The sequence below is a fragment of the Lutra lutra genome, chromosome 2 (genome assembly GCF_902655055.1).
Source record: "Lutra lutra chromosome 2, mLutLut1.2, whole genome shotgun sequence".
Lineage (NCBI taxonomy): Eukaryota > Metazoa > Chordata > Mammalia > Carnivora > Mustelidae > Lutra > Lutra lutra.
In genome coordinates this window covers 139,477,723-139,493,894 of record NC_062279.1, presented here as the reverse complement: position 1 = coordinate 139,493,894, position 16,172 = coordinate 139,477,723, and the positions used below count along the sequence as shown (strand labels likewise).

At 36.1% G+C, this 16,172-nt stretch overlaps 1 protein-coding gene across 1 annotated transcript in view; it reads left to right on the top strand.

Moving 5' to 3' along the window:
• Positions 1-16,172, top strand: part of INPP4B (inositol polyphosphate-4-phosphatase type II B) — an 832,665-nt gene that overhangs the window by 613,620 nt on the left and 202,873 nt on the right. Inside the window, 1 exon segment of the mRNA XM_047718523.1 lies at positions 4,272-4,344. Within this exon segment, the coding sequence (XP_047574479.1) occupies positions 4,272-4,344 (73 nt within the window).

Below are 16,172 nucleotides of genomic sequence, written 5' to 3'. Positions count from 1 at the left end.
TAGTGCCCATATTTTGAAGTGGTGTTTTATTGGATATTCATTAGCTGTGGTCAGGGAAAAGGTAGAATCCGAGGGAAGCTAAGGACCATCTTGAAAAGTCCCATCCCTTTATTTTTCCCAAATACAGAAGTGAAAATAATATAACTAACTTAACTTACTTTATAAGATATTTGCAGACATGTAATATTCATCATTCATTTACCAAACAATACTGCCTTCTGTGTTCTAGGCAGTCTACCAAGTTCTAGATGTTCAGCAGTGAACCAAATAGACACAGATGCTGCCTTCTAGGGAATTAAACAATAACAAAATAAGAAAGTAATGTATTGTTGATCAGATGGTACTATATGCTATCAAAAAAATAAGGGTACAAGGACTAGAGAGTGTGGGCTGTGACCATTTTATGCTGGGTGTTCCAGGATAGATTCACTGGTGATGTGATATCTGAACTGAAACACGCAGGAAATAGGGGATCAAGAAATGGGCATCTGAGAGGAACACGAATTCTAGGTAGAGTTAACAGCAGGGGCAAAGACCCTGAGATGGCAGCATGTCTCTAATGACTGGAACTGGGGGTTGAAGTGGAAGGAGTTGAGGATAAGGCCCACAGGCAGGGAAGACAGATTGTATACTCCCTTATGGGCCGCTAGACTCTGAGCTAGGTGGAAAGACTGTTGAGGATTTTTGAGTACAGGTGTAAAGTAATCTGATCCATGTTTTAAGAGGACTGTGCTGGCTATTGTGTTGAGTATGGCCTGAAAAGAAGCAAGGACAGAAGAATGGAGCCTGTTCATTGCAAAGATTCAAGGCAGAAATGAAGATGAGTTGATGAGGTAAATCAGAGAAAGTGAAATGTGGCCAGACGCCAGGTACCAAAGAAAACCAAAGAATACACTTACCATCTGTAGTGACGATGGAAAATGAAAGGAACAGGTGCAGAAGGACCAGAGATTTTGAGATGTTAACTTTGAAATTTGAAAGGGATGCATATACCCAGGCAGTTGGAGATTTGAGTCTGGAATTCACGTGAGATGTCCAAGCTAGAATTACATATTTGTGACTAGTCAGCTGGTATTTGGATGGTATTTAAACTATGAGACTGAATTAGATCACCAAAGTGTAGCAATTTGCATACTTTACACTCCTAAAATTGGTATTTATGTGGATTTTATCTGTTAATATTTACTGTATTACAGATTTTGCTTACTTAGGTTATACCTGTGGACATCTATCATATTAGTAATTCAAACAAGAAGTGTTTAAAGCAAAAGAGTACACAAGCACACATACCATTAGCTGTCAATGTATTAGGGCCTCTATAGAATTCCACTATAAGCTTATAAGAGAAAGAGAGAAGCAGATGAGTAGTGCTTTCATATTATTATGGAAGTGATTTTTGTCTTCCCCTTGTGCCAGATGTTGCAGAAGGTGCAAAGGCAAAAGTTATCAGGGACCCCTGGAGACTCCAGGCCAAACTTTGGCAACCATGATTTGAGGAATAAACACACACATGTAAAAGTGCTTAGCCAAGAAATACTGGTCTTTGTCCTTTCTGATCATTGTCGTCCTTACAATTTGGTTAATTTTCTAGCCCAAAGCATGGCAAAATGGTATGTTAGTTGATAGTCAACATCATTAAACTCCAAGAAATTTATATATCTTATATGTCTTCCTCATGGTCACACTTACCATCAAATGACACTTTTTAAAGCACTCATCAAAATCAGTAGGCTTGCAGTGAGTGCTGTGGGGGAACAAAAAGCATGTAGTGTTTGTTACTCCTGCTCAGTATCAGAAATATAAAATTGTTGCACTGAGAGTACACACAGTAGAAGTGCATAACCCTGAAAATATCCATCATAATGACAGCAATAAACAGTATTAAACAGTATTAAACAGCCTGTGTTTAATGATTCCAAGTCATTTTAATCTTTGCATACTCTGTAGCATCTAGCACAGTATAAAAATGATTCTAGGTTCAACTGTAAAAAAATTAAATAAGCTAGGCTGAGGAAATAAGCACTGTGGTTCTTGGCTTCAGAACTCTCAATTTAAATAGTGACACAGACAGTACACTTGGGAAGCAACTGAAGAAAATAATTAGAGTCCAAGTATAAAAATATTAATTTAGTAATATTTATTGGATTTTTCTGCTTATGTTCCATGGATTTAAATCTTGAGAGCATTGTAAATAGTAAAGCTTTAAAATACAATAAAGATGCAAAATAAGAATGTTATTAGGTTAAATTTATTCTAAATATCTGCCTTCTAGTGTGAATGGAAGATACAATGTATGAAAGTTCTATTTCTATATCCTTTGGTAAAATAATATAGACTTCTGTTAGGAAACGGAAAGTTGACTCCACGTAGAGAAGCAGTTTCTCAAGATAATAGCCTGATCCCCATGAATTATGGACTTCCTTACTAAAAGGGTTTAATATAAACCATTTCTATAAATTATATTGTAGATGATAATCCTGTTTGGAAAGGAGGATAGCTCGAAGCTATATACCTAGTTATTATGCAGAAGGATATGAAGGACAAATCACCAAGGGATTTGAACACCAGTCTGAGAATATGAAATTTGATTGGCCAGTAAATAAATATCATACATTGTAGGGCAGAGCCCTGGTATGATGAATATAAAGTTTATGAAAGATTATTTTAACAACCCTGTATGGACTGAAAAGAGTAAAGGAAATACTGAGAATAAGAGAAATAAAGAATTTTAAGTATGCCCAAGCATCATTGCACATTGCTCTAGTGATTTGGGAAGTGCATTTTCCAAATAGCTGTGGAGTAAAAGAAAGGATCACCTCTGAGTTCTGGTTTGGTCAGGAAAATGATTTAGAGGACATCAGATTCTAAAAGCTGTTTGTAGTTATTCATTCTTTCAGTAAAGCGAACCTCAATAGAAGCACAAAAGAAATTATGAAAATACATTTTTCCCTATCAAGAAATGTGATGCATGTTTATGATGGGGGAGTAAGTAGTGGACTATACAAATACAGAAGTAATATTTAAATCAATGCTTTAAATTATCTTTCTTCTTAAAATGCTCGATAGATGTAAGCATTCCATCATTAACAGTGACTTCAGTGGCCATAAGTCTCCAAGAGGGCCAGTACCTGGAGAAGAAAGAGTGGAGTGAGACAGTTTAGAGATAGCCCAAGCAATCTTGATACACCCTGCTGGGGAGGGTGATCTGAGCCCTTCTGAGTCTCTTGAGCAAAGCCATGCATGCTAGAGAGGTTTGGCTGCTTCCCTCATAACTCCTCACCAAAGATGTTTCTGAGTTCTGGGTTTTGCTTTTATTTGCATTTGTTTGTTTCTGTCTGATATTTTTGGCCTAGAAATTCACTCTCCTCTCTACTCAAACTACCACACTCCCCCCGCCCTCCCACTTTTTTGGCTAGAGATAGAAGAAACTCATGAAAAAACAAATGCCAGTGTTGGGGCCAGAAGAGGTGCTTCCTCTGTTAATTACAGTTTCAGAGGAAGTTAAGGAGAGTCCATCACTTAGTGCTGCTTGTCTGGCATATTGTTACCCATTTCTGCTTCACTCCCCAGGACCATTGCAATGTGCTCTTCTGTGTTTCTTATCCGTGTCCAGAGCAGTGTTGGTTCTGTAAGAGCTCATGAGCATAATCTATTAATCATAGATTCTAGATTCATGATCTTTAGATCAGCTTATTTACAAATCATTTATTTATAAGTCAGCAATTTATAAATCAGAGATCAATTTATTTATAAAGTTTTCTCCTTCTTTATGAACAAGTGTGGGCATCGTTTTGCCACAGATGAAAATCTTCTTTTGCCTTATGTAATTTTATGGTACAACGTATTTTATCTTTTATTTAAAGCTTTTACTTAAAAATCTAGAAAATAATTTGCTTTTTATTGATCTAAAACTATCCCGGGTGACAGAAATGTAAAACCATTCAGTTTATCAATGTGATTTGCTACACTAAGAACAGATTTCTAGCATGATGGGGACAATCCTTGTCCATTTTTTGCTTTCCTTTCTAAGTAGTTTTTAACTATAACCAAGACGTAGTCTACAATTATGAAATACAATCATATAGATGTTTAAATAATCACAAGTTAAACAAGTTTCATAATAAAGATAAAGCTGAAAATAGTCTTACAAAAATGTCGTTCAAAACTTTTTGAAACCATGTACATAGCCTCATGTTTTGCAAACAAGATGGAAGAATTTCATTTCTTAATTTCATTATTTTCATGTTTTTTTTTCTTTTATTCTTCCCTAGTGTACACTGGTATGTGAATGTACAGCCCCAGAAAGTGTGAATGGAAAAGATAACTTACCTTTTTTGAATGCAGGTATGTATCTCAGTTTGGAAAACTTATGTTAGTCTCATATAAAGGTAAGTTTTAATTTTTGTGAACCCAATGTTAAACATGGGCAGCATCCTCACAGAATCATTTGTGAACACTTAGCAAATGAACTGGTAATCACTAGAAACATCATCACCAGTGGAGTAGGGATAAACATTTTTCCTGGGTTCTTGCTCATGGAGAGGAAGACTGAATCTGGGACACAAAAAATGCTGAAGTGAAAGTTAAAGTGAAGGTGACAACAGAAAAGAAAGAAAAGAGGTCTCTAGAATGAGTGAGGCAACTCCTGAATGAGTTGCCATTGAGGGCTTTCATGGTCCATCTTTTATAGGAAACTGACCAGGGAACTTGGTAAATTTCTTGTTAATATCATGGTAGAGTATTGAATACCAGGTCTATGTTTAGAATGAACAAGTTGGACTTGTAACTATCATGAGAACAGACAAGGTGTTCTTGTAAATATCATGTCTATTTCTCCAAATCTGGGATTTCTGGGAGCCTGGTTATATTCCCTTCCCATGACCCCTACCTGTCTCTCCCTACCTAGCCTGTCTGTCCCTTATTCAACATGACAATCCCATAAGAAAGATATAAAAATACTTTGGCTATTTGGCAAAAAAAATTCCTTTTAGCTCTGGATTTTGTATTATCTGAAACAAGACACATTAGAGGACAGTAAGCATTAGAAATATGAAGGTCTTATTTAGTTTGACTTTTATTTATTTGTTTGAGAGAGAGAAAGGGAGAGAGGGAGCGTGATCTAGAGGGAGGAGGAAGGAGTTAAGGGGAGAAAGAGCAGCAGACTCCCTGCCCAGGGTCCGGAACCACCCAGGCTCCAACAATTAGAAAGGTTGACTTTCTAACTATAGAATTCAAAACAGAGTTGTTAAAACAGTAGATATATGGATTCAGTAGGAAAAATTCATATGCGCGTTTATACATTCCTGGGAGTGTATGTATAGAATGTGTTGCTTGCAGTAATATATTTGAATTTCAACAAGGCACTAAACCATGTGTTAAATGATAACTTTGTGAATAAAACTGAAACTTATAGTACAGTTAAAAATGTGATAATATGTGTATGTAAAATATGGATCTACTTTTTAATGAAAATGTAAATTATGTTACCATTAATACTAAGAGTAAACAATGACTAGTACAGTGACAAGCAGCAGGCTAAATGCCTCCTGTGTCTTGGCTTGCCTTCTGACCTGTGCTGTGAAAAAGGCACTGTCCTTATCCTCCTTTTACAAATGAGGAAATTGGTCAAGGTCACCTACCTGGCAAGTTATCAGGTCCAGAATTTAAATCCAGTTGTGATCCCAAGGCCTTTTTCTCTTAATTACTAGGCCATGCTTTTACCTAAAAAAAAAAAAAAAAAATTAATTAAAGTTGGTGCAACCGCAGAATAAGCCTGAATATTTTCCTAACACGGCCATGTCATATGTTTACACAATAGCAAAGTTGGAATAATAATCACCTTAGTGAATGATATGGAATTTCAAAGGCTTAGTAATATACACCTGCTAAACTATCAGCAGTTTTTCATTGCCAGCAATCTCTTATATTAAGGAACGTATAAAGGGAAGGCAACTCTTTGACTATGATTATACAGACAGAGAATGCAAAATAAAATGTAACAACAGCAAAAAATCATGAATTATACTTACATGGAATGAGGGATTATACCAAAGAGGAGCAACTCCTTAGCCTGTGAGCAAATGACATTTTTAATTTCATTTCATTTAGGATGTAATATTGAGAGGGATGTGTGATGAACAGTGATGGGTCTACCCAGACAGCCATGGATCCTAAAAATACTTGATAAGTTTTGAGGCTGGTTAAAATAGCTAATATATCCTCAAATCGTCCTCCTCACATTTAGTTTTCCACCTGAAAATTGACCAAACCTTTAATCCTTTAAGGTATCCAGATAACCTACTGAATTTACTAAATGCCAATTTCGAGAAATAAAATTGAATGTGGGACATATTAAATTCATGTTAAATACATTTGAATGAATAGGGTTATCACCACAATCATCTACACTATAATTATAAGATAACTTTTTAATAATTCACTCATCTGGACGGTGTAATTTTTACGCACAAAGAAATATCATTTTAAATTACTGATTAGTTTAATATAAATTTCATAGAGAAAAACGGCTTTCTAAGGAAGAAAATATATTACTTAAGGAAGAAGAGACAGAAGGAACATAGTAAAAAATAAATCTGCACCTCCTCATACCCATGCCATAAAATCCGTAAGGCATGAGTCTTAGAAGTGTACTAACTCTTTCCGACTGCTAGGATACTATTCCCGATGCATAAATTGTAATATGACAAAGACAACTGACATGAAACTGATGGAGACAGCTGCACTCTGCAATTAAACTATACTTACTTAGTGGAGTGAAAGAGGATTGATTCCTGCCTTTCTGCTTTTATGGAGGTGACAGTTGGGTGGTGATTCTCCACTTAGTTCTAATGCTATTGCATATTGTCTTTAGTCCATGCAACCCAGAGGAGCATTCAGAACCTAGGATATTTGCCACAGATATTTTCTTTGAGCCTTCTTATATTAGGGAAAGATAAGAGTAAATGCAAGTCAAATGTCATAAAGCTAGATTTTTTAAAATGTGTTTAAACTACAACTGAGTGCTCTGTATGAAATGTTTCTGCTCAAAATATGAAAGTGCGTTGTGTGGGTTTAGAATACGTATGAGTTTGGCCTGTGCATACCTTGGTCTTTTATTCTATTTAGTTTTCTATCTAAACTCAGCAACTTTGGAATTAATCTATTATATTCCCATGTGTGGTTTTTTCTTTTCTTTTAAATCTGTAGGCAAAGGGAGCTACTGACATTCTTTTCAAGTCTTTGTATTAATGTGTTTTATGGAACTTGCCAGCCTCAAGTGAGTTATGAAGTACTTATTGAGTGAATGGAAGAGAATGTCATATCTCATAGCAGCTCTTCACTATTCTATCTATATCTCTAAAGGCTTAATTTATTATTCAGGAAATTCACTTATCTATTGTAAGACTAACAAGAAAAAAACTCTTCCCCCTAAGTTCTAACCTTTTTCATGCCCTGCTTGCCTTGCAAGTCCTACGTCTATTTGGGAGTCAGAGGAATGGAGGGCAGAAGGAGAGTAAGGATGAGTGGGAGGAAGGCAGAACTTGCAATTCCTTAAGAACGATAGGTAAGAGCCTTGGCTATATGGGGAGATGCATTCCTTCCAGCTGGTGCATTTACATTATCTGAAACTAGACACGCTGGAAGACATGGTAAGTATTAGAAATGCAAGGTTCTTACTTAGTTTGACTCTCTGACCATGTAAGTTGTACCATAAAGTTGTTAAAACAGTGGATTTACGTCTCTCATTATTTGTTTATTCATTTAAGCAAAATGGTAGTGAGAACACTTAAAACTGCTTGGCGGTGGTGGGATGGGGAGTAGGGAAGTACAGTCAGGCCTCTCACATGCCCTGCTAAGTCACATCAGCCGAGGAACTTGGCTGCCCCAGAATGATAACAAATGGGCTCTTGTGGCATTAATATAAGCACACCAGACAGGCTGTCAGAAGAACTGGTGTCAAAGCCTGGATTTGCTAACCAGCAGTGTAACCCTAATACCTGGGTCAGACCCGTCAACATTCTTTTAAAATGACCACAGTAACCTGCACAGCCTTTAACTTCCTTTTCTGGCTCTTACGTGTTTGAAGTCGATATAGCATAATTTAGCTTATCCTGTTCACCTTCTTTTTAGAAATATTTCATAAAAGTACTCATTTTAATCCATTTCACAGGGAGTCACATATTAATGTTTTTTGTCATTGTTACAGTTGTCTTTCTTAGAGGTTATTTCTATTTAGTAAGCCTGATCAGAAATATGCTTTTTCAAAATTCTGTCAAGAAGATAATTCTCTCTGGAGTCCCAATTCTCCCAGTTTTCCTTGTGAAAGTATAATGCTGCAGAATACTTTAGCCCATGGACCCTTCCATAACTATGCCAAATCTAAGGAGCTAATGGGCCCTATCACAACGTTTCCTCCTTTCTTCCCATTTTGAGTGAATTTTCCCCTGTCAGCAAGCATTAGATCTGATACAGCCTCTTTCTTGGTTGAATTCCATACTTCTTGAGTCATGAAATTATCCTTTATATTCCTTGAAGACCACTTTTGTGCTGTAATTTAACGTGCATACTGTCCTTCATATTCAGAGAGGGTATATCTGACAGCTGAGATTTCTGTGACCGTGTAAGTTGGAATCTAAAATAAAAATGAGGGGACTGCCCTGCTCTCAGTCCTAAATCCATGCAGTCCCCTTCCTGTTTAGAGAATTTATTGGTATTTTGCATTTCTTGCTTCACAGACGAATCATACTTTTTCTCAAAATAGGCCACTATATCTTTGATTCTTTTCTCAAATTAGAGTTAAGCCATCTACTACTTTGCAGAAGATGCTAGATTATATGCTATTTAAGAAGAAAGAACATTGCGTATTTATTTTTGTATCTCCGTAGCCAGAATACAATAGGAACTCAATAAATACTTGTCAAAAGACTGATAGCAAGTGTATCTTATCAATTCAGTTTATACTTCTGATAAATTACTTTCAAATTCTCATTTTTTAAAAGATTTTATTTATTTATTTGATTGAGGGAGAGGCAGTGAGAGAGGAAACATAAGAGCAGGGGGCAGCTGGAAGAGGAAGAAGCAGACTCCCCTCTGATCAGGGATCCTGACTCTGCTTGATCCCAGGACGCTGGGATCATAACCTGAGCTGAAGGCAAATGCTTAATGACTGAGACACCCAGGCACCCTGATCAAATTCTCATTTTTAAATGTTTTCTGCCTCTAATCAGTAAAGCATGAGACTCTTGGTTTTGAGGTCTTGAGTTCAAGCCCCATGTTGGGTATAGAAATTATTTAAAAAAAAAATGTTTCCTGCCTCATATGACACCATAGATTTTAGCTGCCTTTCACAATACCTAAATATTGAGGTAACAACTCTCCTCACTAACACCCCTATCCAAAGCCATGTGTGACGCAGAATATAATAAGAGATTGTTAAAAATATGTCCCTCTTGGGGCTCCTGGGTGGCTCAGGTGTTAAAGAGTCTGCCTTCCCCTTGGATCATGATCCCAGGATCCTGGGATTGAGCCCTGCATAGGGCTCCCTGCTCCAGGGGAAGCCTGCTTCTCCCTCTCTCACTCCCGCTGTTTGTGTTCCTTCTCTCACTGTGTCTTTCTCTGTCAAATAAATAAATAAAATATTTTTTAAAATGTGCCTCTTTACTCATTTTAAGTTCTCATGAATTCCACCCAAAAAGCAAATTCCCTGTTTCCCCCTTTCTTTCTTTTCTTTCATGAGCTATGAAATCTACTAACTTGTTGATTTTTAGATGATGTCATTTTATATAAGCAAAGATATTTCTGTTGTATTTTCCCCATACTAATTTAAATAGATTTTGCCCTTGTATTTGTAAGTCTCTGCTATATAAAATTTGGGGCCATTTTGAATACCTGCCCTTGATCCTTTTTATTTACTCACTAGATTTCTCTGCCCTTTGCTGTTTTAACAAATATGATAGAGTCTATTAACTTTGCTCTTTTGGAATTTCCATACATTTTCATTATGGAGTACTAATATATTTAGAATGTTAAATAGCTTCAGTAGAAGAGTGAATTTCATTATCTAATAATCAATGGATTCATCTCTTAGACACCTTTAGATGCTTCAGCTATCTTCCTGTAGTAAGTCCATTATCTCCTCTACTGCCCATCTTAGGTAAAACTGGAAGAAAAATAAAGGCAAGAAAATGATATGGTGAAAAAGCTAACATTTTGTGGACAAATGTGAAGAGAGCTTTCTATTACTCAAGTTTTTTTCATGCTTCATTCCAATGCCTGTGCTTCCTTAAAGTGAGGTTTTCAATTTTGTTCCTTGCATTTTCCCCTCTCAACTCACACAGTTGTTGGTGCTCTCACTGTTCTCTTTTTGGTGAAAGTAATGGTGGGAAACATTGAGTTCCAAGGGTTGAGCTTATGTCTGTGGAATGTTTATATTTACTGGGCACTGTGCTATGTGTAGGAGATAAAATGAGGACAAGAAAAACTTGGCCTTCACAAAGTTCACACTCTAATGCGTGACGTGGAATAATGAGTCAGTTGTAGCACAACTGGTAACAACCATGACAGAGATGGGGATGGGAAGGACAAAGAAGACAAACCTATAGGGAGGGATGGGGTAGAAGCCAAGGAAGGCTTCCTGGACGAGGTGCTAGCACAGCTGAGTTTACTTATAGCCAACAAAGAGGGGTGTTCTTTGAGATGCAGAGAATCCCTTGAACAGAAGAAACTGGTGAGGAACAACTTGAGTTAGGAGAATTATAGGTCATTTCAGGTTGCTCAGTGTGAAATATGAGCCACCTTCTACCTTTACTAGTGGTATCCTTTACTTTAATTACTGAACTAGAATGAACAGAGCAAATCATTCAAACTGGAAAGAGTGACACAAATCATTTCCTGACCATCTAAAATCTAAAATCCAAATTCTACACACTAACCTCACCAATTATCATCAACTTGAGACTAAATGCCCACAAAAAATTATCTTTATATCCTATTCTGACATCTGTAGTAGTTTTTCTGATTCTGGGCCTTACGTTGAAGATGGAGGGCCAAGAACTTATGGGTTTGGCTAGACTAGGAAAACAGTACTTTGTCCAATACAGCTTATATCCTATTTTCTAGTCTATTCTTTCCTTTTCTTCTTTAAAAAACAAGACAAACAATAACATAATTTAGATTTTATAACAAACCTAGAGAAAAGTAACTAAACCATTTTCAGGAATTCATTTTTTTTTAACAATTGATTTTATCTCTTTTTTTCCTTCTATATATATATTTTTAAAGATTTTATTTATTTATTTATTTGACAGGCAGAGATCACAAGTAGGTAGAGAGGCAGGCAGAGAGAGAGTCGGAAGCAGGTTCCCCACCGAGCAGAGAGCCCATTGCAGGGCTCGATCCCAGGACCCTAAGACCATGACCCAAGCTTGGCAAAGGCAGAAGCTTACCTTACTGAGCCGCCCAGATGCCCCTCCATCTTTATCATTTTTATTTTTTATTTTTTTATTTTTTTAAAGATTTTATTTATTATTTATTTGACAGAGAGAGATCACAAGTACACAGAGAGGCAGGCAGGCAGAGAGAGAGAGAGAGAGAGAGAGAGAGGGAAGCAGGCTCTGTCGAGCAGAGAGCCCGACGCGGGACTCAATCCCAGGACCCTGAGATCATGACCTGAGCCGAAGGCAGCGGCTTAACCCACTGAGCCACCCAGGCGCCCCACATTTTTAAAGAGATCTCTTCTTTCTAGGTTTTCCGAGTTCCTCTCATGTCTTCTTGCCATCTCTTTTCCATAACCATGCTTAGGATAGTGTTTTAGTGATTTCTATTTAGGTTTTTCAGTTCTTATCCAACCTTAAAAAGAGACAACCTACATTTCAGATGTCTATAAATCTAAGATATTTCCAAGTACAAATGAGGGAATGTCAGTATCTAATTGGATTACACAGACATATCTTTAGTAAGTATAATGTAGCATTTGGAAAACAGGCCATGTATGTACATTCAGCAGAATAATTAAACTATTAAACAACTACATAGTTAAAAGCCCCAGAATGAATTCTCTACAACAATCTGTAGGACATTAAACTAATGATTTTTGTAAGACTTAAAGCCAATAAAGTCAGAATCCATTTAAATACGTGACTTCTACCACCTCCTGAATGCAAGCAGTTCACAGATGAGCTTCCTCTAGAGAAATATATTAAGGACAACTAGAGAAAATAAGCATTTGGCTTTTTGATGACCCTTTTGTCCCGGAATCTAAATTTACAAAATTCCTTTTCTGTCTACTGACATTCCTAAAACAGGCACAGGGAAAAGGAAAAAAAAAAAAAAAAATCCTCCCTGTGGTATGTCTCTGGTTTATCTTTTCTGCCCTAGTTTGCTTTTAACAGCCATGCTTTGTTGTTTTCCTTTATGTATTGTCTATGTGTTGGCATTGTTGAACATTTCTTTGGCATCTTTATTTTGATAATTCATTGTTGGAACAACTTGGCTTTGGCAATTGCTGAGCATATTACCTTGTTAAAGAAGCCCTGCTACAAGGTCTGAGAAAAATGTAGACGTTTGAGTTGTGCTGCAATTTGGGGGGGAGGGGATCTGCCATTTATTTTGTATAACTGTGCTCTCCATAGGGAGTTAACCTCAAGGGGAATGTATCAATATTTAGACCAGCTTAAAACTTTACTCTTATTAAGTCATCCCAAGACCATGATGTGGTCCAAAATATCTCCACTACTTTTCTCTTGGCAGAATCTGTCACACGATGTTTTTAGCAATTGTTTTGGCAAAAGCATTGAAAAAAATGAAAAGCATACACGCAGGGGTCTCTTTAGAGAATTTATAATAGACATTAGATAGTAATCTGAGTTGACAGGCCTATTGTATGGTCAGAAATATATCTTCTATATAAAGAAAAACTTGGCATCAATAAAGAGCCAGAGCTGAAAATGATGGACTCATTCCCATAGCTGGAATGAGTGTGCAGAATTGTTAGAATTGTATCTCTTCTGTAGGGAAGAAACTTTAAAAAATTGACACAAGCATTCATCATTTATGATCCATTGTTCAGTATTTGGTGCATGAATACCATGCCTTACTATTATGTGAAGATGATAAAATCTCCCCATTATCAACACTGTAAGAATTTTGAGTTAAGAGCATATTATCTGGTCTTTTTTGTAACTAGTGCAATAAATTTGCATGATAATAAAATGTTGGGCCATATTTTTTTTCATTTTTAAATCATATTCCATTATATGATATTTTAAGATACAGAGTAGGTGTTCTTACTCTATGCATAGTAGGTGTTTAATAAGGAATGCTTCTGGATTAAATTGGGTTGTAAGGTAGATCCCACTATAGCTACATTGAAATCCCAATTTAGTACTAATGAATTAGGAGGAGTCAAGATGGCGGAGGAGTAGCAGACTGAGATGACATCAGGTCGCAGGAGTTCAGCCAGATAGTTATCAAACCATTCTGAACACCTACAAACTCAACAGGAGGTCAAAGAGAAGAGCAGCAATTCTAGAAACAGTACTAATGTTTGGAGACCTATGAGTTTCAAAAGATCGTAATCTATGATGTAAAAATTAGATGGGGGACATAATTGGGACATAATTGGACATAATTTTCTTTTGGATGATCAAGTTGCCTGATTTTTTTTTTAATTTGTCCCAAGTGTTTTCCTTAAAAACAGCAGCATTCCCACAGAGTCCTTGTATGAAATGTACCAGGTGGTCAGAGGAGAGTTCTGGAGCTCATTAATCCAACTGCCTTTGATTTCTACATAAGCTATTTTAATGAAGATCTATATTTAAACACACCGAAAAGCATTAAATTAAAAACAATGTGATCAAAAGTGGGAAGACTAGCTTTGGGATAACTGAGAAAATGAAAAATTTTATATTTTGTAATCTGATTTGAAATACAGATTTTCTAAAAAATAATTATTGCTTTATAAAAGGCAAGAAAATGAAGGATTCTTACAAAAATTCCATATAATCTTGAAGAAAAAAAAAGAGGTTAAAAGCAGCACATATGCTGAGTATACATAAGCCAAGGAATTGAATATTAGGTTACTAAGAAAAAATTTGGACATTTCAGAGATTATTTTTTGTCTTAGTATAAAAAACGGGTTTATATTCCTAATCATGTTAGCTATATTAGATTTCATGACACCCCATCAATGGTTTAACCTGACTGACCGTATGTTAAATTCAATACATACTTTTTTTTCTTCTCAAACTCTAGAGATAGAACAGTAGAGATTGTAGTAAAATTCTTACATCTTTGAAACATTGTAACTTTAAAAATTAACAATATATCATAGTTTCTTTTATTGGTTGGCTTATAATTCAGATGTAAGAAAATATATCTGATGAGGCCTAATATCCAAAATATATAAAGAAATCATAAAATTCAATAGCAAAAAAGCCAGTCAGTTTTTAAAAATGGGCAGAGGACCTGAAAAACATTTTTCGAAAGAAGACATACAGATCTCCAACAGGTATATAAAAAGATGCTCAATATGACTAATCATCAGGGAAATGCAAATCAAAACCACAATGAATGGTCACCTCACACCTATTACAATGGCTATTATCAAAAAGATAAGATGTAACTAGTGTTAGAGAGGATGTGTTGAGAAAAGGGACCCTTGTGCACTGTTAGTAGGAATGTAAATTGGTGTAGGCACTATGGAAAACATTATGGAGGTTCCTCAGAAAATCAAAAATAGGATTTCTATGTGATCCAGCAACTCCACTTCTAGGAATATATCCAAAGGAAATGAAATGAAATAAAAACACTAACTTGAAAAGATACATGCCATCCCCAGGTTCATAGCAGCATTATTTATAATAGCCAAGTGTCCACTGATGGAAGAATGGATACAAAAATGTGTTGGGGCACCTGGGTGGCTCAGTGGCTTAAAGCCTCTGCCTTTGGCTCAGGTCATGATCTCAGGGTCCTGGGATGGAGCCCCGCATGGGCTGTCTGCTCAGCGGGGAGCCTACTTCCCCCGCTCCACCGCCTGCTTCTCTGCCTACTTGTGATCTCTGTCAAATTAATAAATAAATGAGTGAATCTTTTTTTAAAAATGTGTACTATATGTAATGGAATATAACTCAGCCATAAAAAAGAATGAAATCTTAACCATATACGACAATATGAATGAACCTTAAAGGAATTATGCTAAGGGAGATCAGTCAGACACAGAAAGACAAATATCATATGAGCTCTCTTATATGTAGAATCAAATCAGTCAATCAATCAAAACAAAACAAAAACCAAGCTCATAGTTACAGAGAACAGGTTGGGAGTTGCCAGAGGTAGCTGGTGGCAATGGTTGAAATGAGTGAAGGGCATCAGAAGGTTCATATTTCCAGTTATAAAATAGGTAAGTCTTAGGGATATATTATACAACACGATGACTATAGTTAATGATACTCTATTTGAAAGTTAGTAAGAGAACACACCTTAAAAGTTCTCATCACAAGAAAAAAAATTTATAACTATGATGGTGACAGATGTTAACTAGACTTACCGTGGTGATCATTTTGTGACAGCATACAAATATTGAATCATTACATTGTACACCTGAAACTAATGTAATGTTATATGTCAATCACCTCAATAAAAAAGAAGGGAAATAAATATAATTATCTATGAATCTGTGATATAATCTAATTGATTAAATTTAGAGATAATATTTATGTTAAAAATATAATCACTTTGGATATATAGCTTTAGGTTCTATTTCTATTTTTTTAAGTGTACATACAACTCTAGATTTTAAACATTTTACCTCAACATGCTGGAAATATTCTACTGTCTTCTGGCTTCTATTGGTGCTTTTGAAAAGTAAACACTGGCTAATTCTTAGCAGTGGATAGGTAGGTATACTGGAAACTTTGAGCCTGGTTGTTGAAGAATGGGATGTTTGAAATCAACGTTTATGATATAGCATCAATTCTGATATTGATAATGTCTAGACAATACTCCTAAGAATGGATGATTGCAGAGGAATAGATGAAGAGATCCTCATTTTAATGTTCCAAAAGCGATTGTATATTTACCCAAGTAATGAATGAAATATGGTCTTATAGGACATTAAATTTTTGAAAGCAATTTTACCCTATACGTTGAGGAGACCTGGCCCATATAACCCATGC